Genomic DNA, 27,632 nt, shown 5'->3' with positions numbered 1-27,632 from the left:
GATGTGCCTTTTCAAGGTTTGATATCAATCGGACAAGCGGTTCCCAAGTTACGGCCATTTATCTGTCAACCAATGACAGGACACGGTGATATGACGTCACGAATGACATCACAATTAATGTTTTTAAAAAAAATTATTATTATTATTTTTTGGCACGATTGATGTCACAATTCTTTTTCTTCGTTTGGTATGACGTCACAATCGACACTGGGGACCTGATTATGTGCCTTTTCAAAGTTTGATATCATTCTTTCTCATCTATTTCAGCTGTTTCCCAAGTGTTTCCCAAGGTTTGAAAGCTGTTTTATCCCAAGGTTTGAATTAATTAATTAATCCCAAGGTTCGATTATTATTTAATTATTAATTAATTTCATTATTTAATCACAAGGTTTGATTATTAATTAATCCCAAGGATTGAATTTTCCCAAGGGAAACAGCTGTTTCCCAAGGGTTTGAAAGCTGTTTTTTTCCCAAGGTTGGAATTAATCGTTGTGCTTGGTAGACATTTGTGAATACATTTGCAGGGAGGGGAAGGAGAGGGGAGAGAAGGGGGTGAGAGGGGGGTCAAGAGAGAGGAGGGGGGACAGAGGAGGGGGTGAGAGGGAGGAAGGGGGAGAGAGAAGGGGGAGAGAGAAGGGCGAGAGAGGGGGGTGAAAGGGGGGAGGGAAGAGAGGGGAGAGAGAAGGGTGAGAGGGGAGGGAGAGAGGAGAGGTGGGTGAGAGGGGGGCAAGAGAAGGGAGAGGGGGGGAGAGAGAGGGGTCATCAATTCTTCTTCGTTTGATATGACGTCACAATTGATGCTGGGGACCTGATACTGCAGGCACGAAGCTGCACATACTGGCACGCACCTACGAGCCCGCCCCTCCGGGCCCGCACTAGTTATCACAAATGCACGTTATAAATTTATGAAGCCCAACAGATAATAACATGTTAACTGAACAATCGGATTAAAAAGCCAGGAAGCCATCATACACGTCATGTACCATTTGTTAATATGCATTTTCATCAACTGCTTGTTATAAATTTCTGACCACCCCTTGTGCGTAGGGACATGGATATTCTTAATCGGTGACACATTTCCAACAAACCCATTAAAGTTTTCAGTTGTCTCCATCATTGTTGCACAAAAATTGGAAATTAAACGCATATGTACTGCATGCCCTATGGCCTAGGAGAGGACAACAACAGACTCGAAGATGTCCTAAAGAAGTTTGCACACCACTACAATCTCCGGAAAAACAGCTTGTTCGAGAGGTACAAATTCTGGAAGCGCTCGCAGCACGAGGGGGGAAACGATAGATCAGTTTGTCACGGACTTGGAAAAAAATGATTAAAAAAATAAAAACTGTGAGTACAAAGAACATACAGATGTTATGATCCGTGATCGCCTGGTGTTTGGAATCGACGATGCGAAACTGCAAGCACATGTTCTTCGTGAGAATGTTGATGATCTAACGCTACACAAAGCATCGCCGTATTGCGTGCTCGTGAAGCAACTACGAGCCAGCTGAAGGAAATGAGAATCGCAGCTGATTATTATAAGGCGATCCATGCTGTTTCTGATAGGAGAAAGAAAAGTTCGCCAGGAAATTGTGTCTCGCAACTGTATAACTGCACAAAGTGGTCCGTGGCAGTGTCCGGCATTCGGTCAAACTTGTTATACATGCCGAGGCGAAAATCATTTCTCCAAAATGTGTAAAAACCGTAAGAAGAAAACGCACACGTTACGGACAGCCACATGTCAAGGAGCCGAAGGAGGTGTCCACAGTGATGGCTCTGATTCAAGGGAACTGCTCATTGGTCAGCTGACTGTGAATGTGCACTCCTGTGAGAAAGCTTGGCTCACAAAGTTCAATGTGAATGGCATGGTCATCAATTTCAAGCTTGATACTGGTGCAGAGGCCAATGTGCTTACTCGGGAGTATTTTTCGACAACTTCCGGTACAGAAGAACCCACAACAAACAAATGTGGTGTTGTCCTCCTATGGCAATTACAAGGTGTCACCGGAAAGCAAGGTCCGACTTGATTGCTCAATTAATGACGTCACACACAGCTTGGAGTTTTATTTCGCAAATGTGTCATCTCCACCCATTCTTGGATTAAAGGCCGACGGGGCTTGAACTCAGGTACACAGTTGGATCTTGTTCGGAAAAATTCACACTGTAACTGAGACGTGTCTCGACAAGGATAAATGGTTGCAGGAATTTAATGATGTGTTTGAGGGGCTCGGAGAAATGCCGGGTGAGTACCATATTGAACTGAAAGCTGGTGCTACTCCAGTAATACACCCGCCATGAAGAGTACCACTGAGCCTACATGACAAACTCAAACACACCTTGAATAATGTGGAGAATGAGCGAATTGTATCCAAGGTGGATAAACCTACAGACTGGGTTAACAATCTGGTGATTGTCGAAAAGAAGTTCTAATGGTTCCCTGCGTCTCTGTTTAGATCCGAAAGACTTGAACAAAGCAGTTAAACGTGAACACTACAGAATACCTACAGCAGAGGACATGGCTTCCAGACTAAGTGGTAAATGTGTATTTTCCATTTTGGATGAGAAAGATGGCTTTTGGCAGATCAAGTTGGATGATGAAAGTTCATTGTTGTGTACATTTAACACGCCATTCGGCCGTTACAGATTCCATAGGTGTCCTTTTGGGATCTGCTCTGCTCCGGAAACCTTTCAGAAGAAAAATGACCAATTGTTTGGTTTGAAGTTTTTTTTGATGACCTGATAATTATGGCAAAAAATATCACTGACCACGATCGCATTCTGGAGCAAGTGTTACAGCGTGCTTGAAAGAACAATGTTAAGTTTAACATAAATAAGTTTCAATTTCACATGAGTGAGGTGAACTATGTGGGAAATGTGGGGTCTGCTGGGGGCCTGAAGTCAGACCCAGAAAAAGTGAGAGCAGTTACCGAATAGCCTAAGCCTGAGAACAAGCAAGACTTGCAACAATTCTTCGGAATGGTGAATTATTTGGGCCAATTTATTGCCAACCTATCTGGGCGTACTGCCCCACTAAGACTAGTACTGAAGAAAGGCATTGAGTGGAATTGGTGCAAGGAGCAGGACGATGCATATCAAGATGTGAAACAAGCTTTGATCACCGCACCCACATTGAAGTTCTTCGATGTCCAGTCTGCCGTTGTGATATAAGCCGATGCTTCAAAAGCGGGCCTGGGTGCTTGCCTCATGCAAGGTCACCCAGTAGCTTATGCTTCCAGGTCACTAACTGAAGCAGAACAAAATTACGCTCAAATTGAAAAGGAACTTTTAGCGATTGTGTTCGCATGTGAAAAATTCAATCAGTACGTGTATGGTAAAGCTGTGGTCATTGAATCAGACCATCAGCCACTTGAGATAATCAGTAAGAAGAATCTCAGCAAAGCTTCATTCCGACTCCAGAGAATGCTTCTCAGACTGTTCAAGTACTCTGTCGACATTGTCTACAAAGCAGTCCCTCAAATGCATATTTCTGATGCATTGTCACATGCCTACATTGAGGATGATTCCATTGAAAGGGCCTTGTGGTGGACATGGAAGTCATGGTACATAATTTCATCAAAACTCTTCCCATCACTTAAGGAAAGTTATTGGAAATGCAGTATTCCACATCAGAGGATGACTGTCTTGTGGAGCTTCAGAGACTTGCAAAATACGGTTGGCCCACCTCAATACGACATGTACCCGAGGTAGTTCACCATTACTGGACCATGAGGGATCAAATCCATGAGACTGAGGGACTATTGTTCCTGGGTGACAAACTCATCATTCCGGCCACAATGAAAATGGAAGTCCTTACTAAGCTCCATGAAAGTCACCTTGGAATAGACAGGACCAAGGCACGGGCATGAGAAATAGTTTACTGGCCTGGAATATCAAAGGACATTGAGGACACTGTGGCCTGTTGTAGTAAATGTGCTCAATATTGTAGGAGCAATCAAAAAGAGCCTCTCATGCCTCATGAAGTTCCAGAGCGTCCATGGTAAAAGTTGGGCGCAGAGCTGTTTGAGTTTCAGGGCCAAAACTACCTTTGTGTTGTGGATTATTTTTCTAAATTTCGTGAAATATGTCTGCTGAAAGATAAAACTGGGAGTACTGTCATCACTCACTTAAAATCTCTGTTTGTGCGGAATGGTATAACAGAGGAATTGATAGCAGATAACATGCCGTTTGCTGGTTGGGAGCTACAACAGTTCGCCAAAGCGTGGGGATTTAGCATTGTCACTTCGAGTCGCCGATACCCTCAATCTAATGGCATGAGTGAAAGGACCATTGGGACCATTAAGCAGTTGCTGAGGAAAGCAGACGATCCGTATATTGCTTTATTGGAGCAGCGTAACACTCCAATCACTGGCCTGAAATACCCTCCTGCTCAGATTCTGAACAGTAGAAGGCTAAATTCGAGATTACCTACAGATGCGCATCTGTTGCAACCGAAAGTGGTGACGGGTGTCAGAACAGAACTACAGTATTAAAACTGCAGGAAAAACAAAAGTACGATTACGATCGCAGTGCCAAGCCCTTGGGCAAACTAGAAGTAAATGATGGTATTCGCATCAAGGAAAATGGGGTGTGGAATCGAGCCAGGGTATCTGCGAGTCATGTAAGTCCCAGGTCATACATAGTCTAGTCAGCAACAGGTGGCGTTTTGCGTAGAAACAGACATCATCTGCTAAAAACAGCAGAGCCTGCTTCTGTTGTTGTCTCTGACTTTGAATCGTTGCCAGTAGGTCTAAGCTTGGAGCCTGGGTCTTCCCCAACCAGAGGAGCGGATTGGGCTTTCACCACTTCACCAGCTTCTACTTTAGCACATCCCAACAATAACTGCGACTTCACCTGAAGCTTTTCGCACCACACGATTTGGGCAACGTGTTAAACCCCCTAATAGACTGGATTTATAAATTGTGGTCAGTGATTTCTTGGTGCAGGATGTGTACGCGAGGAAGAATAATCCCTTTCTGTCAGAAGACAGACTACCTAAGGACGACACAAACTTCACAAATACTATTGAGATATTGCAGTCACCATCTGTTTTAAATACTGTTTATGCTGATCTGTTCAGAGTAATTTGGTTGTTTTAATAATAATAATCGATCTATAATTCCAGCAATCTGTGTGTGTGTCTGTGACCGCTGTTTCTCGACAACCATTGGTCCGATCTCATTGAAACTTGCCAGCTATATTGCTGGGGACCTGAGGATGTGCCTTTTCAAGGTTTGATATTAATTGGACAAGTGCTTCCCAATTTTGGCCATTTATTTACCAACCAATGACATGACACGTTGCTGCGGCCATTTATTTACCAACCAATGACATGACACGTTGCTGCGTAGGCGTGGCTGCATAGGCCGGTGCGCGGCCGGCCGACGATGACGTTACAGACCGTGCTGGTTACATGGCAGCGAATGTCATGGCAAGCAAAACAGGGAGGTAAACTTGATTTTAATGAACTCTGTGTGTGGAAGTGTGGTTGTCGTGAGAACGCGATAGCGAAGGAACGGCCTGTGTGGTTGTCATTTCTGGCAAGTTTCTGGTTTGAAAGTTTTTTTTTTTTGCATGTACGGCCATGCACGAACGGGCACGCACGTACGGACATGTAAGAGCGAAGGAACGGCCTGTGACGTTGTTGTTTCTGGCACGCGGTTTGAAACTTTTTTTGTTTGCACGTACGGCCACGCACGTACGGGCATACACCTCCGGGCATGCACCTCCGGGCATGCACTAGTAATAATAATACAGTCAAAGCTCGTTACTATGCCACCTCGCTTCTATGCCACTCTCGCTATTATACCACTTTTGCTCGGTCCCGACAAAATTCAATACAAAATAAATTTACTATGCCACCCCCTACTCTCGCTACCATGCCACTACTGTGTGACTGTTAAAAGGCACGAGTCGTGAAAAAGTCTGTATTGCGCAGTGCTCGATTATCACACTCACGTCCAAAGGCGAAGCGACGAACTACAGTCCAGCTGCGCACAACATAACTCAATACGTACACGCATAGTCAGACTGTGTCAAAACACGCGATTCTTCTCCCCGATGCCAGCCACAACAAGCCAATCACAACACGCACAACGAGACACAACAAAGCGCGAGCACACACACAGACACGCAGGCACACGTACAACAGTGACATCATTTTTTTTTCAAATTCAGCCCATAATGTCAGCTCAGAAACGCAAGCGAACCCACTTTACGCTGAAGGAGAAGAAGGAGATCATCGATGCCGCGAAGAAGGAGCCGAATCAGTCCAAGTTGGCCAGGGAGATTAGCAAGAAATGGGGCGTCGAAGTTAAGAGAACCACCGTGAAGGGCATTCTCAGCAAGAAGGATGCAATCGAGGCTGCAATCAAAGCTGGATTTCCATCGAAGCGCATGAAGTTGACGCAGGCTCACGACCCGAAGCTTGATGAGGGAGTGCTCATGTGGCTGAAGCAATCAAGAGGACAGAATGTGCCTGTCAGCGGCGATCTGATCAAGGAGAAGGCGATGAAACTGGCCGAGCTGATGCACATCCCAGACTTCATGGCGAGCGACGGTTGGTTGGGCAATTTCAAGAAGCGCCACGGCATCATGTTCAAGACAGTGCAGGGCGAAGCTGGAGCGGTGGATTCGCAATCCCTTCTTGAGTGGCAACAACAGGTTCTCCGGCCCTTACTCGGGCAGTTCTCCGCAGACGACGTCTTCAACCTGGACGAGACTGGACTCTTCTGGCAGCTGCTTCCGAACAAGACCATGGCTTTCAGGGGAGAGCGGTGTACTGGAGGAAAGAAAAGCAAGCAAAGGATCACTCTTCTGGTTGGGGCAAACATGAGCGGCAGCGAGAAGTTCCCTCTTCTGGTGATTGGCAATTCCAAGAAACCCCGTGCCTTCAAGAACAAAGAGATCCCGGTCAAGTACAAGGCGAACTCGAAGGCGTGGATGACGGCGGAGCTTTTCGAGGAGATGTTGCGTGCGTGGGACGGACGACTCGGCCAGCAGGGATGCAGACTGCTGGTCTGTCTCGATAACTTCTCTGGCCACCCTCCCGAGCTCGAGCTGAACAACATCCAACTGGTCTTCTTCCCACCCAACACGACAGCCAATTCGCAACCAATGGATCAGGGAATCATAGAGAACCTCAAGCGCCACTACAAGAAGCTCCTGCTATGCTGCTGGCTTGAGGCCATAGATGAGGGAAAGGAGTTCAAGTTCACGTTGCTCGACGCTCTACACGTCGCCCGGCGTGCTTGGGAGCAGGTCGGCAAGTCGACGATCAGGAACTGTTTCGCGAAGGCCAAGTTCATCGAAGAGGAGATCCAAACTGAGCCACAGGATGCGGAGCTGCCCGACATCTGGGAAGCTCTGCCTGCCGAGGAAAAGATGCACGAGAACGAGGAGATCGAGCTGTCTGACTTTCTCGAAGCCGACGAGCGCCTCGCGACTGGCGGGTATTTCACGCTGGAGGAAATTGCGGAGGAGATTCTGTGCAGTGAGGAGCCGGTGGAAAGCGAAGATGACGAGGTAACTGTCGAGGAGGAAATCGTTCCGTTCGAGGAAGCCCAGCGAGCTTGTAGCACCGTCCGGAAGTTCATGCAGCAGAGAAGCGGGAAGCCCGGTGTGATGCAAGCGTGCGATCGGCTAGACAACGAGATGCACGAGATCCGCCGAAAGAAGATGCGCCAGCCGACGATTCTTGAAAGCTTTGTTTGTCGTGACTTTCTCGCCATGCCATATGTTCGTGTGTGAACTCTGTTAGTGTGGGTATGTTCTCGGTTCGCTTAGCTTATACAACAGTCGTGCCTTTTACTTGCTGGAATAAATTTTGTCTAAAGATTAACTACAGATGGGTAACTTGAGAAAATAAGGCCGTTTTTACAAAATCTCGTTACTATGCCACTTTTGCTCGGTCCCGACGGGTGGCATAGTAACGAGCTTTGACTGTAGTATGAAAGTAATTTTAAGAAACAACAAAAAAGGAGGTGTCACATATCATATTGATATGGATACAAATTGTTTGGTTCCACTTTTAGAGTAGACATTTCCCCCCCCTCCCCTTACCTCCTCCCCCCCGACTGCATAATGTGTGGACTTGTCTAGGAGAGCGCGGGTGGGGGCGCGGGGTAGAAGGCGCCATGTTGGGCATGGATTAAAGTTGAAGAAACAACTGGAATCTTTCGCTAAGTAAATATTACAATCACTTTAATCATACACCGCTTTATATGATAATATATAAAGCGATAAACACTTTACCTTGTAGACATGTCCATCACACAGCACCTCCATCGAACCATAGACTCAAACTGTCATGAACATCTGATTTTAACATGCTGCACTACGTACCCTCGCAACCACCAATAAATTATTTTAATGCTTATTTATAATGTATTTTACAAATAATACTAATTTATTGTATTTTTAGATCCTCGTGGAGGATCTCTTAAGTCTTACTCACGTTGTTGTTCTTCATCTTCTTCTTGTGGACTTTTCACAGCCTACAGTTTTCATCGAAACTTCCTGAAACTTGGCATATATATATTGACTCTCATGGAAACTGAAACTTGGCATATGTATGTAAAAATACCATGCACAGACAGTAACCATCTTCGATTTTGAAAATTCCTCCTAGAAAAAAAGTTATGACGTCAAAATATCTCCGCTAATAATGGAAATTGCCTAAAAAATTATCTCCGAAACGAGGCAAGCTTTTTGAATTCTTTTTGCGGGAATCAAACAGGGCATTAGAAGAGATGAATGACCGCACATATGATGCATCACTATGACGTCATATCAATTTTTATGACGTCATTCCTATTTTTTGACATTTTTTGTTTCACAACCCAAAGTTTTCATCGGATATTCGTGAAACTTGCCTTGTATATGCAGAAAGCCCACGCGCAGGCAGTAACCATCTCCGATTTTGGAAATTCTTCATAGAAAAAAGTTGACGTCACAATAGGGCCGCTAATGGAAATCGCCTATACCATTATCTCCGAAACTAGGCAAGCTGTTTGAATTTTGTGTGTGGGAATCAAGCCGGGCATTAGCACAGATAATTTATTGCAAACCTGATACATCACAATGACGTCATATTCGTTTTTATGACGTCATCATTAAGAGGACGAGGATCTTTGCTCATTTGAGCTTGTTATCTAAATACCTCCATTATTTAATTATATATATATATATAGTGTATATATATATATATATATATATATATATATATATATATATATATATATATATATATATATATATATATATGTTGAACCAATAATATGAATTAAATAATTTACCTCACTGAAATAGTTAATTCATTATGATTATATCAAATGTAATGCAATAGGAATTTGTTTACACGAAAACTAACCAAACTTAAATGTACCGCTGGAGTAATGAATTAGCCTAGGTTTCTTTAAACAATAATGTCGTTTTCGTAATAATAATATGGTAACTATAATAGTAACACAACAATCCCTTTGTCGACACTGCAAAGTTTCTGGATTAAAGCGGTGTCGTGAATTTGGTACATTTGCGACACAAACTCTTCCTCGACATTCAATGAGTGCTTGTTGTACCATATCTATTTTTTCAAGGTTATAACTCATCTTGCTTTTATCCTTCATTTTGAAATGTTGTGCTTATTTACCTCTGCCACCGAAGGTGAAAGAGGTTATGTTTTCACCCTTTCTGTCTGTTTGTCTGTTTGCGTACAGGATATCTCAAAAAGGTGTGGACGGATTTTGATGAAACTTGTTGAACAAGTTGAGTGTGTCGCAAGGACGAATTGATTCGGATTTTGGTTAAGATCCGAACGGATCTGGATATGAGAATTATTTAATATTCAAAGTGATTCTTTACCATTGAGAGAAAGGGCCAAAAACGATATAGAACATGATATTTCAAAAATGTATTGGACATACTTATCGTTTGTCTAAGCAAGGGATTTTCATTTTTGTTACCTCTGCCACCGAAGGTGAAGGAGGTTATGTTTTCACCCCTTTCTGTCTGTTTGTCTGTGTCCAGGATATCTTAAAAAGTTGTGGACGGATCTGGATGAAATTTTGTGGACAGGTTTGGTGTGTGACAAGGACGAACTGATTAGATTTTGGTGAAGATCCGGATCTGGATGCAATAATTCAAAATATTTTATGTGATTCTTCACCATTGAGAAATATGGCCAAAAACAATATATAGAACGATATCTCAAAAAAGTTGTGGTTGGATTTGGACTAAACTTGGTGGACATGTTGGGTGTGTGACCCTGACGAATTGATTTGATTTTGGTGAAGATCCGGATCCGACTACTCAAATATTTTCGTGATTCTTCAGCATTGAGAGATTGGGTTAAAAAATGATATATAGTACAATATCTCAAAAATGTATTGGGCCAGATATGTTCTCGTGGATCAGGCATTGCAGGGCAGAGGTATGCGCTCTACCGAGTGCCCTTCTAGTTTGTCCTGAGTCAATGGAATTATTTTATTCCATAAGGCTGAGTGAATGTCAGTTTTTTGATGGCAGAACTGAGATGTATGCACTTCAACATCATTTGTACACTCTGCACATTTCAAATCTCTATGTATCCTGATGACCATATACACGTATGTGCTCCAGAAGGACACCGTTGGTCCCATTCACCCTTCCATTAACTCACTGAAAAATCATTCATACCATTTCAGATAATCTTGAAATGACTCATGTACCTGGAAATAGTTTTCAATCCCCAGGGTGAGTCATAAGTATGAGGATATGGTTTTGGCTGCTTATACAAGATGTTTTCTTTCTTTTTTTTCAGATAATATTAATAAACCAAGATGGCAGACACCAGTCCTTTTTCACTGGAAGAGAGGCTGGCAGCAATGGTGTGGTACCACGAGAGGAGAAACACGGATGCACTCGGTTTAAGGAGGTATTGTAATTGTTGTAATATTTTATTATTACTCCTGTTATTATGTATTACTGTTAATACTGTAATGTGTTATTACTCCTGGGGCTTGTGGCTTACTCTGGTAATTGGTATAAACAAATCCTGTATAAGAAGCTAAAACAGTGTCCTGGGACTTATGACTCACCCAGAGGCAGCATTAGTTATTTGGGGGCCCCGTGCAAAACGCAATCGTGACCCAGTGGGCTCCTGTCAACCTGTCAATCTGTCATCACACTAAAATACGCAATTTGGCGTCGTCCGTCTGTCTGATGTATTTGGTCGTTACTTGTGCAATCTCAACCAATTAAACTGGCCAAGAGGACTACGGGTAATATAGCAAAGGTTGTGTTGTAACGACTTAATTTCCCCCCCTCTCCAGGAGTTCCAAAGGTGGGGTGATGCAAATTATCTTCGTAAATGTGTACTGTGTAGCGCCGCTCTCAGTGGTGGTGGGAGAGGGTATTATGAGTGACGCTCAGAACCTTCAATTGGGTCATGATTCACGAGTAAGAGGACTCCGTGTTATTTCCACACTCGCTGAGCCTATGTTGCTTTAGCTTTGATTGCAAAAACAAGTTCAAATTGCGAACATACCCCGTGGGAGTTCATTCGTACAACTCTCAGGTGAGCGATAGCACGGACGACAGATAGTTTTGAATTTTGGTAATATTTTCATCGCATCACAAAAAGAAACCAGAACACCTCACAAGAGTGAGGCAAGTTTCATATCATCATTTGCGACTTAATTTTCCGTTGGGCATCGCCCAGTGCATTAAAAAAAAATGTTCATAACAATTTTTAGAAAATGGTCCGAAATGGCCGTTTATTGGCCCAAAGGGCTGGAATCGCACTTTGGGCTCAATTAGTGCCTGGGGAATGGTCTCTAGAATATACTTGTCAAGTTTGGTTCGGTTCCGTCAACTAATAACCAAGAAATAACAATTTTAATAAAATGGGCCGAAATGGGCCGTTCCTCGGCCCGAAGGGCCACAATCGCACTTTGGGCTCAGTTATTGCCTGGGAAATGGTCTCTAGAATGGGCCGTTCCTCGGCCCGAAGGGCCACAATCGCACTTTGGGCTCAGTTATTGCCTGGGAAATGGTCTCTAGAATATACCTGTCAAGTTTGGTCCGGTTTTTTTTCACGAATAACCGAGAAATAGCTATTTTAATAAAATGGGCTGAAAGGGCCATTTCTCGGCCAAAAGGGCCGGAATCGCAAAATGGCCGGTCTCAGACTCAGTTCGTGACTGGGGAATGGTCTCTAGAATATACCTGTCAAGTTTGTTTCGGTTCCGTCCACTAATAACCGAGAAATAACAATTTTAAGAAAATGGGCCGTTCCTCGGCCCGAAGGGCCGCAATCGCACTTTGGGCTCAGTTAATGCCTGCACATATGTGTCTCGTATATGCCTGTCAATTTTCATCGAATTCTGTTCACGAATAATGGAGAAATAGACGTTCAAATGAACTGTACACAAGAAAAGAGAGAACGCGAGCGGTGCTTCGACCCGTGGGGGTCCGAGGATATTTCAGAATAATGATTATCGCCTATTAATACAGTTATAATATTAACATTACAGTGTTGTAAAATAATAATAATCTTATATATTATTTCTGAGTTTGTGGTTTTGTGTTGCGCTATCTTCGACTTTGTTCTGCGCTCGAGTAACGTGATATTTGGCTTACATTATCTCAAAGACCATATGAGGTGCAAGGTACAAAAAAAAGTAAATAAAATGGTTCTGAAACATTGAAATCGTATTCCACTTACTGCATTAAAGTAAAATTACTACTGATACTCTGCATCAGTTCCTTTCTCAAACACACCCACCCCAATATGTCGCGCAGAGCGCGGGTTATGCGAGTCGGATAATAATTGGCAGTAATAAAAAGAATAGCATGATCCCCCTTCCTAGCTGCTCCCACAGATAAATTTCAAATTATTTGATGTGATTGGAATAACAGTAACCTCCTTATCTCACTGCCAGCCATAAACACAAACTCAGGCAAAAAGCTGATCCATGGGGGTTAGTGTATGTCATTGTGTGATTTGGTCAACTTTTCATATAGAATCTGGAAACTTGTAATTTTTCACTTCCTATGTTTACAGTGAACACAAAAACAGCTGTTTCCAATTTTTTTATTCATAAGCAGTCACCAAAATCCAAAATTTGAGAAATCGCCATATTTTACCCATTATCGCACATTTAGAGGTAATAAAAAAATATCTGTTCAGCTAAATTTAACCCAGTTAGGCATTATTTACAAACCCCCCCAAAAGATGACAGGCAAATATGCACAAAAAGGACGTTCTGTAGTACTGAGAACATACAATTTGAATGGATGTGCAAATACAAAACACAAAGATGCTTAGGCATATATAATTATTTAGTCATCCAAGTCCTCCTTTTCCTCGTCATCGCTTGAATTCTCATCAATTGCGACATTGTTGCATGTGTCCTCAGCTCCTTCACACTTACAGAGCTCTGCACAGGCTAGATTATGTGCCTTACAAGAGCACCGTCCACTGCACTTACTGACAACACAGGAACACTTCACAAGTTCCACCACAGCCTCCGGTGCTTTGTTTTTTGACGGTGCTATATTCATACAATATTTGATGATCTGATTTATGTGCTTGCAGTATTTGCTGAGCGATGACCGGTTTTGACTGATTCAAATCATGTGTTCGGGCTTCAGTTTTTACTGTGTACATGCCCTTCAAGATCCATAGAATCATGCTATGTAGTTCATGTGGAACTACATCTTCTGCTGAGTTTTCCAGCGTTCCATTGAAAACCCATGGGTCCTTTTTGACCTGCTCAATCGATTTACGTAGCACCATGGAAGCTTCGAAGATCTTCTTCATGTTATCATGTGGGTCAGGTCTGTGTACTGCTTCTCCGACTGCAGCGTTTTGTTTGGCCTTGGAATGTATCAGCGTAGGCTTATTTGGCAATCGTGTGAAATGAACGAGTTTGACATTCTTCTCGATTTTCTGTCGCAACCATCTCCGTGCTGTTTGGGCATTTGAAAATCTTGACCAATAGTAAATATCGTGTTGTTTCATCTTCGATACATAGTCCTTTTCTGCTTCATCGATGGGTATGATTTCACCTTGTTCGATACGCTCCTGTATTTCAGCAAAGAACTCTATTTCGGCTGCTATATAGTGAACAGTTGTTTCACTATCATCAGTATTGCCACCGGTAGGGGTATTTGAGGAGGGTAGACTGTCTCCAGCACACTCAAGCTCACGCTTCAGAAGTTGCCACCGTTCAGTTATACACTGCTTGTGATGCACAATGTCCTGTGACAGTGCATCATTGTCAGATATGACATTAGCATAGTTCACTTTCCACTCTGGGTTGTTGGAGTGTTGCACTATATCATGTATCAGAGTTCCAATATTTCCTGACCAGCGTTCGTGCAAAACATCTTGAACTTTGCCTTGGCAGAAAAAGCACTTACTTTTATCGTAGTTCATGGATTTTGAACGAGTGTGCCTTCCTGATACTGACAGTTCTTCTTGTTCTCCATGGTGCGATGAGGTAGCTGGTCTCCCTATGGTTCGTTGAAGAAGACTAACATCGGATGTTGTACAAGCTTGTTTATATTGCTTTTCATCACGTTTTATATGTTCTTTATTGGTGCTTGCCGCGTAGCAAGTTCTGTGCCACACAACATGCTTGTCACTTAGATCACCTGCTGTCAAGTCCCCGATTTTTTTTTTTTTTCACTGAGTGTAATGAACTCACTGTTCCCAAAACTCGCTCTCAAACGAACCGCTGTCAAGAATTTGTCGTACGTTGAATGTTCCTCAGATTGTGGTTGTTCTTTCAATTGCTCTTGTTTGGAGCTCTGACACTTTATGCATAGTTTATAGTTTATTTCTGTGCGTGCCCTTTTCTCCGGGGGTTCTTCGCTCTGTGCCATGACTTATCTGAAATAGAGAAAAAACACATAATTGATAATTTTTTATGTAAAAGACACTACACGTATATTGTCTAAATATGCAGGATCAGGCAAAGATATCAGAGTGGTCATATTGATGAGTGTTAGGGATTATGATTATGATGTCTATTATAGATCTTCTACTGCATACACTGTGTCTGAAAATACGAAACAAAATTTGTCATCAAATTTTTTTTATCGATTTTCGTCACTCGCTGGCCGCCATCTTGGATTTTTGTCATTAGCAATGTTTGGAAAAATTGGAAACAGCTGATTTGTGGTCTTATGTGATCTTAGGAAGTGAAAAACCACAAGTTTCCAGATTCTATATGAAAAGTTGACCATTGTATGAATTGCTACATAACAACATACACTAGGTGTGTTCCAATACCAATCAACTTGCTGTCGCTTGCCGAGCCAGATGTTCCTTATCAACTGCTTTGTTGGAGTGCTTGCTTGAGTGCTTAAGCCACTTGGCAAGTGCTCTCCAAGCTCATTGATACTTGGAAACACCTCAACCTCAGTGCATGTGCTTGGCCGAGGACCCTTTTCTGGTTCTGCAGTTTGTGTAATGAAAAACGTTAACTTCTGGTGGTTTTCAACCATTTCCCCTTGTGTTGAGCTTTTCCCGCTTTGCAGCACTGATAGGGTGGTTTTGTTTCATCTTCGGGACAGGTGCTCTGGTTTAAAAACAAAAAACAAAACCGCAACGTTCTGCTTTGCACAATCAGTGTGACCACTCCTTGGCTTTTTTCACAAGATCTTGGCTATTCGTTGTTCACCTTGGCGTTTTGGTTTTTTATTGTCATCGCTTTTCCGAAACCTTTTGAATTCTTGGCTTTTTTCATTGGCTCACCTTGGCATTCATGAAAATGAGGAGTGGTCACACTGTGCACAATGGGTTATTCCATTTACTAATGAGGGGGTGTTTTGTGATTATTGGTGCATTTGTGTACTGTAAACATGGTGTTCCGCTTGCTTTCTCCATGAATACTAACCTCACCACCTTATTTTGTAATAGTCCGGTTTAGTTAAACATCAGGGAAAACGTTTGTTTCATCCACCATTCCGTGACTTCTTTCTTTACTTGAGATGGAGCATTCCCTTTGCGCTGCGTTTATCACCACTCACAAGTTGATATGTTTTGTCGGCAAAGTGAGATGCCACGCTCAAGGGCCCCCATCTCAAAAGATTGTGCATCCATGTTATCTGGGGGCCCCTTGCTCTCTCGGGGCCCCGTGCAATTGCATGGGTTTCACGCCCCGAACGCCACCTGGGCTCACCCTGTATGTTATGTCATTCTCGACGATGATTATCAGCGCCTTCACATCCTCCTTACTCATTCTCGCATTTAGAAATTGCTGGTATAGTGATCTTTCCATTGCGCCTGTCAGGAGTTGGTGGACTCTATTGCACCTGCTGCAAAACCTTGCACAAATTTAACACTGTAAGTGACCCTTCAGCCAGTGCACTTGATTCTGTAGGCAGGAATTTGGCCTCTGACTTGTGAATGTAATTGCTCAATACCCCAAAAAACACGAGTTCCAAATGAAAATCCCCAAAAGGATGAGTAGTTCGTTGAAAGTAGGAACTTCATGGGCTTGGATGGAATAAGCTTTGATGGCCACTACACTGTTGTAAGGCATAATGACATAGTCCTGCTTTGTCTCAGTTGCTATGTTGAGGATGCACACCATGGTCTCCTTGACATTATCTCATGTTGGAATCAGGAAAATGGGGTCCATATAGCAAATTGTTTACTGAGGTTGGCCTTCCCATGCAAATTATAAATAGAAACCTGAGAAGAGAGGAATCGGCTTGACGATGGACTGCAGAAACCAGGAGAAGTCGATCTTCCGCTGCCATAATCCTCCATTTCCATCTTCATCATATCGTTGGGAGAGATGAAATAGTGCTCTTTTCAATGGCATCCAATATCATGAAATGTTGCTTTCGGCTCGATCAAACCACCTTCTCATCCACCCAATGCACATTTCCAGATCCCTGCATTCCTCAGCTTTAGGGAATTTTGTTCTGGTGGATACCCACAATCGCATTTTTGGTGCTTTTCCAATCTAGAGTCTCAATGTTGACATTGTACTTGTCCCAGGTAAGTGCTGTTCCTCAGCCACTTCCAAGCCAAGGCCATCAGTGGTTTGGTGATTTTCTTCAGAACCTGTGAAGGCAAACTCTGTTTCAAGTGCCTTCACTTGACTGTTGCTAATTGAATGGCCGAGTCGGTTGAGGATCTGTGGAACTGAATTTGACCCAGTCAGTGTTCCGATTCCAAGTCTGAGGGTGGTGTATTTCTCAGGGTGTATTGCTTCTCTTGAGGTTTTGTAAACGTCATCAGACACACTGGCCAGAATCTTCTCAATGTCGTCATTTGATTGATGGTCGTCAAGTTCACACAAACCCCAGAGAAGTATCCTGAATAATACCTTGATTGGTTCTGGCAGTTCCAGTGAAGACATCCTAAATGTATGAACCAAAGTTTGCACTGGGGTCATCATTTTAGACATGACCAGAAGAAGTGCTCCAAGCTCTAAGGCAACAGAGCAGCTGTTATCACTGTGCTTAAACAACTCCTACCTTTGATCATGAATGTCAGCAAGTACACGGTATAGTGTTCAATGTCTTCTTGTAAACCAACTCCAGGCATATTCTCAGATGAATACAACTCAAAAGTGTTGTGGACAGCATTGCACACTTCCATTCGATCAATTCACTCAAGAGACTAGACAAATGTAGTGATCGTCTTGAAAGTTTCAACATTGCGTCTTCGACTGCCTGTCACATCAGCAATGAGTGCCACTGTGATGTCCGGGGTGCAGCGGAACATGGAGAGTGAGAGCGTTAGCAGTAACTCCGCTTTATTCCGCGCTCGGATGTACATACCTGCCACCCCTAGCGGGCGATTCATGATATACTAAAACCCAACCACGTGATACAGCACACTCCTCCCCTCGCAAAATGACAATTATAACATGACCAAACGAAACCAATCAACATTCAAAATCCTCCAAGTATCACGGTCATTTCCTGACCCGCCTCGGGTGGGCAGCGCCGCCAGACGGCCCAGGCTCAGACGCCTCCCGGCTAGGTCGAGGTGACACCCTCGCCGGACTTGCCCCATCCGCAACAACAACCGCCCCCGGCCGACAAGCTTGCTCGTCGTCCTCGGGCCGGACTGAATCGGGTGAACACCCCACGGGCGTCGGCACTTCTGGCCCTGGCGATACAACACCTGGCAACGGCGACATCACATCGCTCGGCACGGGGGGGGGGGGGGTTATGCTGAACAGCGATCATGCATTTGGTCCACGTGCCACTTCCACACCTCCCCACCATCAGTCCGCACCATGCAATTCGCCGGCCCCAGTACCACAGAGACCACAGCCGGCACCCATTTGGAACCGTGAAAATAATCGTGCACCATTACCCGCTGTCCCACATCAAAACCGTGCAGCAGCGTCGGGCGCGACACCGCCCCACTCACCGACCCTCCATGTCGCAGCAAATCCAGTCTGGACTGCAATGCCCGTCCATAGAGACGAATGGCAGGAGAATCACCCGTGACAGGATGAATAGCGTTCCTGTATTGGAGCAAAAAGACATTGATCACCGTCTGCACAGTGCAACACCCCCCCTTCGCAAAGCCCGTTTCAACATTTTAACAAATGATTCCGCCTGCCCATTCATCGGAGTATGATACGGTGCGGACCTTAGATGTCGAATACCATTTTGATGCATAAACTCATCAAATACAACTGCGATGAACTGCGGACCGTTATCAGAGACCAGAATCTCGGGTAATCCTTTATTAGCAAAGATCGTCCGCAGTTTCTCTACTGTAATGTTTGCTGATGTATGCTGCAATACTACAACCTCTGGCCATTTAGAGAATGCATCGATCACAATCAAAAACATTTTGCCATTAACCCGCCCTGCAAAATCCACATGGACCCTCAGCCAGGCCCTGACTGGGGTCTGCCATAGTCCCGAAGCTCGACGCGGGTTCTCAGCATCTGTTTGACACGTGGCGCAACGCTTAACCATCTGCTCGATGTATTTGTCCAACCCGGGCCACCACAACAGGCTACGAGCAAGACTCTTGGTCTTCACGACGCCAAGGTGACTGACATGCAGTTCCTCCAAACACTGCTGCCTGAACTTTGGTGGAATCACCGCTCTCATTCCCCACATAATGCACCGTTGGACCAACGACAGCTCCGATGCGCGCGACACGAAAGGCTGAAATGCCGGTGTTGAAGGTAGATCGCTCCAATTCCCCGTATAAATCGCCTGAACCACACGGGTGAGCACTGGATCATGAGCCGATTCCACCGCGACCTGTTTGGCCGTGATCGGCCCGCTTTGGACCTGGCTCAGTGCAAACACATCCACTCGGTCGGCCGATTCAGACAAAGCTGGACCCTCCGCGCAAGGCAAGCGCGAGAGCCCGTCGCAGTTAGCATGGTTTTCGGTGCTTCGGAACTGAATATCGTAGCTGTAAGCAGCAAGGAATTGACACCACCGCTGTATTCGCGCGGCCGCCACCACCGGTACCCCGCGTTCGGGTCTCAGGATGAATTGAAGTGGTTTGTAATCCATCTGCAAAGTGAAATGCCGCCCCAGCAGGTATTGATGAAACCTCTGCACACCCCAGACGAGGCTGAGAGCCTCGCACTCGATCTGGGCATATTCCCGCTCTGCTGTGGACAGGGTCCGGGATGCAAAACAAACAGGCCGCTCGGAACCATCGTCCATCCTGTGGGAGAGCACTGCCCGATGCCATATGCAGAGCTGTCGCATGCCAATAAGAGCGGACGTGCAGGCTCGTAGTGCACGAGGACCATATCCTCTGTGAGCATCTGCTTGACGCGGTCGAACGCCGCCTGGTGTGCAGGCCCCCAGGCCCAGCGCTCGTCCTTCCTGAGCAACCGCGTTAACGGCGCAAGCTGTGAGCTGAGCCCGCGCACGAATCTTTGGTAATACTGTGCCATACCAATGAAGGAGCGCAGCTGCGTCTTGTCGCGAGGCGGTGGCATGTGCTGAATTTCCTCCACCTTCCGAGGGCCTTTCAACAGCCCCTCCGGCGTGATGATGTGCCCGAGGTATTCCAAGCGCTGCTTGAAGAACACGCACTTGTCCCTGTTCAAGCGCAGGCCGCACGCCTCCAATTTTGTCAGCACTTGGGCAATGTTCGCAAGGTGCTCGTCCGCCGTTTTCCCCGCAATGAGCACATCGTCCAGGTAGGTTTGAGCGGGCAGGCCAATGCAAACCTGCTCCATGGCTTTCTGCCACAAGGCCGGGGCCGGAGCAATCCCAAAACAGAGTCGGGTATATCGATAGAGCCCTTGACACGTGTTGATTGTCAAAAGGTCGCTACTCCTGGGATCCATCGCCAGGTGAAAATATGCATCATGCAGATCAAGCTTCGTGAAGTATTGATTCCCCGCCAATCGTGCATATATCTCATCGATTGACGTTAGTGGATACTGCTCCACGCTGAGCCCCGGGTTAACCGTGGACTTGAAGTCCCCTCACAATCGGACGTCTCCATTCCGTTTCAGCACCGTGACGACCGGGGTGGCCCAATCTGAGTACGACACCCGTTTGATCACCCCACAGGCCTCCAGCCTATCCAGTTCACCCTTGACCTTGTCCCATAGGGCATACGGCACCGGTCGTGGTTTACAAAAACGAGGAACCACCCCCTCCTTCAGGAAGAGCTTTGCCTGCACGTCCTTGAGTTTCCCAAGGTCGTCGCAAAACAAACCTTGATGTCTTTGAAGAATCTTCTCCAACTGATCCTCCCATTGGCTCGGCACGGGTTGCAAAAGGTGAACGGCAGCCCAATCTAGCCTGATGCGGGTCAGCCAGTCCCGGTCAAGGAGAGACGGACCCCTCCCATGCACGACGTACAACGGAAGCGTGGCGACCTGGCCTTGGTACCCCACAGACATGTCTACCATCCCGATGGGCGTTATCCTCTCGCGGGTGTATGTGTACAGTGTCAGGTTTGACCTCATAAGCCTCAGGCCGTTGAGTCTATGCACGATCTGTTCGCCGATGATCGACACCGCCGCTCCCGTATCAACCTGAAACGTGATTGGCGTTTTGTTCACTTCGATTTCCACCGTCATCGGGCGCGCCGCCGCAGAACCAATTGAAAACAGGCTCATCATCGGCTGCCGGTTCCGCCCCGGGTCGCCCCGCACCTGGCCGTCCATGACCTTAACGGTGGCCAACGCCCCTCGGCACACACGCTTCAGATGACCCACCTTGCGACAATGTAAACACACGGTGTTTTTATACGGGCACACACATTGCAGGTGTCGACCTCCGCATCCCAAACACATCCGCGGGGTCACCCCACCGCGCGTACAGCCGCGCGGCGACGTCTGGCCCCGGTCCGCACCGAAGGTCGCGCGTGCGTCCCGGGGCGCTCGCGACACCGCGTGGACCCCCAGGCCATCTGGCATGCTGTGGCCAGTGATGGCCCGAACATCTCTGAGAGTGTGCTCGACAGCTGTAGCAGTGTCGACTGCCGAGGTGAACGTAATGGCTTCACCCTTCAGCCGCAGAATCGCCGGAACCATTTTCGCATCTTGTAACCCAGAAATAAAGCAATCTCTGAGCCGAGCTGGACGCTCTCCTGCGTGAACTTGCAGGCCACGGAAGAATGCTTCACTCGCGCGACGAAATCTGCGACGCGCTCCTCCGTACCTTTCGCGAGGCGATCGAACTGGTATTGAGCCAGCTGTAATGACTTCTCCGGCGCCATGTGTACTTTCATCTTCCACACAATGTCCTGAAACGACAGCGTGTCCCTACTGGGCTTGTCCGGCGCCACCAGATCACTCAGCAGTCGATAATGCTCCGTCGATAGCGAGGCGAGCAAGATCGACTTTTGCTTGCCCTCGTCCACCACATCATTCGCGTGGAAATAGCACCCCAATTGTTCCGAAAACAATCCGAAGTCGTCTCCGACGAAAACGGGCACCTGTCCGTGCGCCGTGACTCGTCTACCATCCCATCCTCGTCGCCAACTGTGATGTCCGAGGTGCAGCGGAACATGGAGAGTGAGAGCGTTAGCAGTAACTCTGCTTTATTCCGCGCTCGGATGTACATACCTGCCACCCCTCGCGGGCGAGTCATGAGATACGAAAACCCAACCACGTGATACAGCACAGCCACGTTCTTGGAACTCTTCAAGTATGCCAACTTTCACGAGTTGTGATTTTCGGCCTCCTTTGCAATTGGGTCACCTCCGATTTAGGAAAACTGACGTGATGCATTGGTCTTTGTTCTTCTGGGATGCGTCAAGAATGGAATTACAACCATCCAGAGCGAGGAACTTCCAACAAGGTCTAATATGCATCATTCCACCTGATTTTTTTCAAGAGATGATGCACTTTACTTTCAGCACTTCGTCGTAGGTATTGAGGATTCGGCAGCAAGTGCCAACGGGAATGGATCAGAGTCTGGATTCTTCTTCACAGCAAGGACATATTCTTCAGGCACTGATAATTGTACGTGCTTGCATTGCTTAACTCTTCCATAACACTGAGTTACATGTTGACCATGCTGAAACGGTCAGAAAGAAGGCCATTGCGGATATTCACTGCATTTTTGACTTTGTCAGATTCACAGAATTTCAAAATACACTATTACTAAGGAAGTAGCATTGTTTATGCAAGAACAACACTTTCAGTGTAATGTGAGCTTTGGTTTTGCTTTGTACTTGAGATAAACTGGAAAGCATCTCATAATGCAAAACACGTCCACATGCGCTTTGCACTCGTCCATCAAATCCTGGCAAGCGTAATGGAAAGTTCCATATATTGTACCAGCAATTTCTAAAACTTGAAGAAAACAACAGCTATGAAAAACACACACACACACACACACACACACACACACACACACACACACACACACACACACACACACACACACACACACACACACACACACACACACACACACACACACACACACACACAAGCATTTAAAGGCCATTTTCCCCGCTAAGGCAGGGGTTAGCCTTGCGGGCCCCATGACAATCTTCTCCACTTTACCCTGTTTTTTGCATCTCCCCTTCTTAATCCCCTTGCCCACATTTCCTCTTAGCCCACATTTCCTCCATTTCCCTACACCACATTTAGCCGAGTTTTTCTCGGTCTTCCCCGTCCTCTACTTCCGACTACACTCATTTCCAACACTCTCACCCAGTCACTTTCATCCTTCCTCAACACATGACCCAACCATCTCAACCTGTTTCTATTCACAACCTCCATCACAGACTCTATTCCCATCATCTTCCGCAAGTCATCATTTGTCTTCCTCTCTCTCAACGATACTCCGCACATCCACCGAACCATTCGCATTTCCACCCTTTCCAGCCTTTGTTGCTGCTCCATGTTCAGTACCCATGTCTCACTCCCATAAATCATCGTACTCCTCACACATGTAGCATACACCTTTCCCTTCAGCTTCAACGACACTCCCCTCTTTGTCAGCACGCCACTCAGTTGCCGAAACTTCTTCCATGCACATCTCACTCTAGCAACCGTCGAAGAGTCTGATCCACCTTCTCCATTCAGCATGTCTCCGAGATAGCAAAATGTTTTCACCCCTTCCAGCTTCACACCATCTCCAAGATCCAACTCAACAATTCCTTCATCTGCTGCTCCCTCGATGCACACCTTACACTTGAATGTAGCTGCCACACTGGTTAATGACCCTCTCACCCCACTACATTTTCGATGAACCCATTCAGCACACATTGTACACTGAATGGAGTTCACTCGGACACCCTTCCTGCACACAGCACGCGGCCACTTCCCAGTCCTTTCCACCTCACCACATGCTTTACCACTTGCTATCACCTTCGTCTTTCCGATATTCACCTTCAAACCTTTTGCCTCCATACATTCCTTCCACTTGTTCATCTTCTCCTTCAGTCCATCCATACTCTCTGCAATCAACACCAGATCATCTGCATACAGCAGCTCCCACGGTAAACCCTCCTTTATCCTCCCAGCCAGCACCTCCATCACAACTACAAATAGAAGTGGACTTAGTACCGACCCCTGGTGCACTCCTACCCTCACCTCAAACTCACAACTGTTCCCATCCTTCGTCCTTACAGCTGTGCGTGCTCTCTCGTACATGGCCATCACTACTCTGATCAACCATTCCTCCACTCCTAACTTCCTCAATGCCCATGTCATAACTTCACGTGGAACCCTATCAAATGCTTTCTCCAGATCAACAAACCCAAAAAACAACTTCTTCCTCTTCTCCATGTACTTCTCCTGCAACTGCCTTACAATAAAAATCGCATCTGTAATTCCTCTTCTTGGCATAAATCCAAACTGCATTTCGTCAATCTTTACCTTCTTCCTTATCCTCTTCTCCAACACCCTTTCCAATACCTTCATTCCATGCTCCGATAACTTTATTGCTCTATAGGAGCCACAGTCCAGAGGGTCACCTTTCCCCTTGTACAGAGGGACGAGGGTACTCGGTTTCCATCCACTGGAATGCGGCCTTCTTTCACCACCAGATTACAGATCTCTGTCATTCTCTTCACACCCCAACTTCCCGCTGCCTTCAACATATCTCCCACAACTCCCGTCGGCCCTCCTGCTTTTCTACTCTTCATTGCTCTTATAGCTTCCTCAACTTCCTTCTCAGTTATCTTCTCTGCTGGTCCTAAAACCGGGTTACTCTCGATGTTGCTATCCCATTCATTTTCTACATTCAACAGCCTTTCCATATATCTCTTCCATCTTCCTTTAATTCCATCTGAATCCACAACGATTTGTCCCACTTCATCCTTCAAGCAACTCACCCCCGTCACATCAAATCTCTCTCTCGCTATCTGCTTTGCAATCCTGAATACCGCTCTCTTACCCTCCTCCGAATCCAAGCGTTCTCCAAACATTTTCCTATGGGCCTCCTTGGCCTTTGCAACCTCTTTCTTTGCAGCCTTCTTGGCTTCCTTATAACTTTCATGTGCTGCCTCTTCTTCCACCGTATCCTTTGCCTTTTGCCATTCCTTGAACTTCTTCCTCTTCTCTTCAATCGTCTTTCCAACTTCATCACCCCACCACCATGTTTCCGAGTGCCTCGGTGGTCCTTTTGTCCATCCACATACCTCACCAATGGCTCCCAATAGACTATCTTTCATTGACATCCAACCACTTTCAAGCTCAACCACATCATCTTCAACCATACTCAGCCTCTCTCTTAATGCTTCCTTCACTGTCGCCTCTTTCAACCTCCACACCTTCATCCTCGGTTGGTACTTCACCCACCAAATTCTCCGCGCACCTTTCACCCTTATATCGCAGACAACCAGGTGGTGCTGCGAAACAGTCTCCTCCCCTGGGATCACCTTTGTGTCCCGGAGGTTTCCCCTATCTCGCTGAGGCACCATCAGGTAGTCAATGGTTGTCGTCAACCCACCTGACGTGTATGTAATAAGCTTATTATCCGCTTTCTGGAATTGAGTATTACAGAGCAACAAATCAGCTCCATCATCAAACTCCAAGATCCTTTCACCTTCTCCATTTCTCACACCATATCCATAACCCCCATGGACTCCCTCAAAACAGTCTGGACTCCTTCCCACATGTCCATTCAAGTCTCCTCCAACCACATCAACTTCCTCATCTTTCACATTTTCCATCAACTTCTCCATCGCACACCAGAACATGTTCTTCTCTTCATCGCTTCGACCGACCTGCGGGGCATATCCCGAGATGACGTTCACCAAGAGCTTTCCGATCACGATTCTCACCATCATCAACCTTTCACTCACTCGAGTCACACTCACTACACTGTCTACAAACTCCTCAGAAAACATTACACCAACACCATGCATGCCTTCCAGGCACCCTTGCCACATAAACTTGTACTTCTGCCCCTGCCTTCCCTTCACCATTCTCACACCACTTCCCTTCCACCGTGTCTCCTGCACACAACATATGTCCACTCTTCTTCTGACCAATGTTTCAACCACTTCTCCAGATCTCCCTGTCATTGTCCCTACATTCCATGTACCAAACCTCAGAAACCGATCTCCACGTGGGGCATCAGACGATTGGTCATCATAAATGGAAAAATTTCCTCCCTTGTTTCGATCGGGTTCCCCACCTTGAGTTTTAACGAGAGAGGGTGAGGACCCCCACAGGGTACTTCGGGCTGTACCCTGCCCATCAGTTGTACTCATCATGGTTTCCTTTTGAGGCGATGTTTTTATGGCCGGATGCCCTTCCTGACGCCAACCCTTTTAGTCGCCTTTTACGACACGCAGGGATACGGTGTACCTATTCTGACCGGGGTACACACCGGGAACAACAGCTATGAAAAATATGTAAAATTTATTAATTCATGTTCTCCATATTCTCATAACAAAGGTTTATTGAAAATTTCATCACAAAAGCTCAAATGGTAAAAGCGTTGCGGCCTGGACAGATACACTGAAGCTTAAATGGAAAATGATTAAGGAAACACAGAAGCGATGAGAAAACCCAGCCGTCTCACCCTGACGGGTGGTGAGCGAGCTGGTAAGGCCTTTTTGTACTTCCTGTAACTTTACCCTTTTGATGCAATTGTTAATTAGTATTGTTGCGATTTTGGAAAACAGTGAGAGTTACATTCAACACAAAAGGAATCCCGAGCGTAGTTATCCCCAGAGCAGTTGTGTTCAGCTAACATACTCCCTCTGCCTTGTATCAGTAGAAGGGGGAAGATGCATTGTGAATATAGTTACAATCATCCCCCTTTGTGCTCTTCCTCATTCTCAAACACTCACTATACCAACTTTCTGCTCTTCCTCATTCTCAAACGCTTACTTCCCAACTCCGTACTTAAACATTCATTCTCAAACACTCACTCTCTAACTCCATGCTCAAACCATACTCTCAAACATCCATTTCAAACCACATTCTCAAAGCACTTGTCAAAACAATCCATCTCAGTGGTGCTTTGACTGTTTAATTGCCTATTCCAGCGCTTCAATCATCATTGTGGCATTTACAGCGCATGCAGTGTTGTGCTTGCCGTGCCATCGAGCCGCCAGCGCTGCAAGTGACATTCCAGCAGCCCCACCCATCGCGTCCCTGGAACCAATCACGATGGCTGGATCGCAATGTGCCAAACAATCAGTGTGGCAGGATGCCAAAAGGTGGATGTCAGTGTAGGCTGGAAGAAAGGCAATAAAAGTTCAGGCTGTTAGTTTCGAAGAGCAGAGAGGAGAATTCCCTAGCTGAGTGCAGAGTTCTGAAGTCAGTGTGCAGAAAGCAGAGTGTTGAGGTCCAGAGTTCACATTTTGAATCCTGGAACGAGAGAGAGAGAGAGAGAGAGAGAGAGAGAGAGAGAGAGAGAGAGAGAGAGAAAGAGAGAGAGAGAGAGAGAGAGAGACAGACAGAGAGACAGACAGAGAGACAGACAGAGAGACAGACAGAGAGACAGACAGAGAGACAGACAGAGACAGACAGAGACAGAGACACGAGAATTTGGGGAGAACAATGAAAGAATTTGGGTGAGGCCGGGGTCCAATAACATACACCACCGAATTCTCTCCCTTCTATTGGGTGGTCGCTAGACTACCGTTATTCTCAGGTTTTCCGTCTGTCTGTCTATGTATGTAATGGACAGCTCTGGAGGCCAGAGGAGTCAACCGATTTTGATGAAACTTGACTGGTAGGTTCATACCAGGATCATGTTGT

General features: G+C 45.9%; 1 protein-coding gene and 1 pseudogene across 11 annotated transcripts in view; one reads left to right on the top strand and one right to left on the bottom strand.

Annotated features, from left to right (window-relative positions):
• LOC147013389 (uncharacterized) overlaps positions 1-27,632 on the top strand; it is a 74,683-nt gene that overhangs the window by 8,327 nt on the left and 38,724 nt on the right. For 10 of the 11 annotated variants that reach the window (XR_015051311.1, XR_015051314.1, XR_015051313.1 and 7 more), the window contains exons 2-3: positions 9,714-9,761; positions 10,796-10,909. Coding sequence is in view for 4 of the 11 variants with exons in the window: in XM_085855177.1 (XP_085711303.1) it covers positions 9,714-9,761; positions 10,796-10,909 (162 nt within the window). In the remaining 7 variants the exon portion in view is untranslated. The remainder of the gene's footprint in view (positions 1-9,713; positions 9,762-10,795; positions 10,910-27,632) is intronic. The other variant, XR_015051316.1, reaches the window with a different exon arrangement.
• LOC147013390 (uncharacterized) lies at positions 13,463-15,072 on the bottom strand (annotated as a pseudogene).

This window comes from Eptatretus burgeri, chromosome 14, assembly GCF_056783735.1.
Source record: "Eptatretus burgeri isolate ZD-2024b chromosome 14, Ebu_testis_v1, whole genome shotgun sequence".
NCBI lineage: Eukaryota > Metazoa > Chordata > Myxini > Myxiniformes > Myxinidae > Eptatretus > Eptatretus burgeri.
Note: the sequence above shows the minus strand (reverse complement) of the source record. Positions and strands in the feature narration are given on the sequence as shown.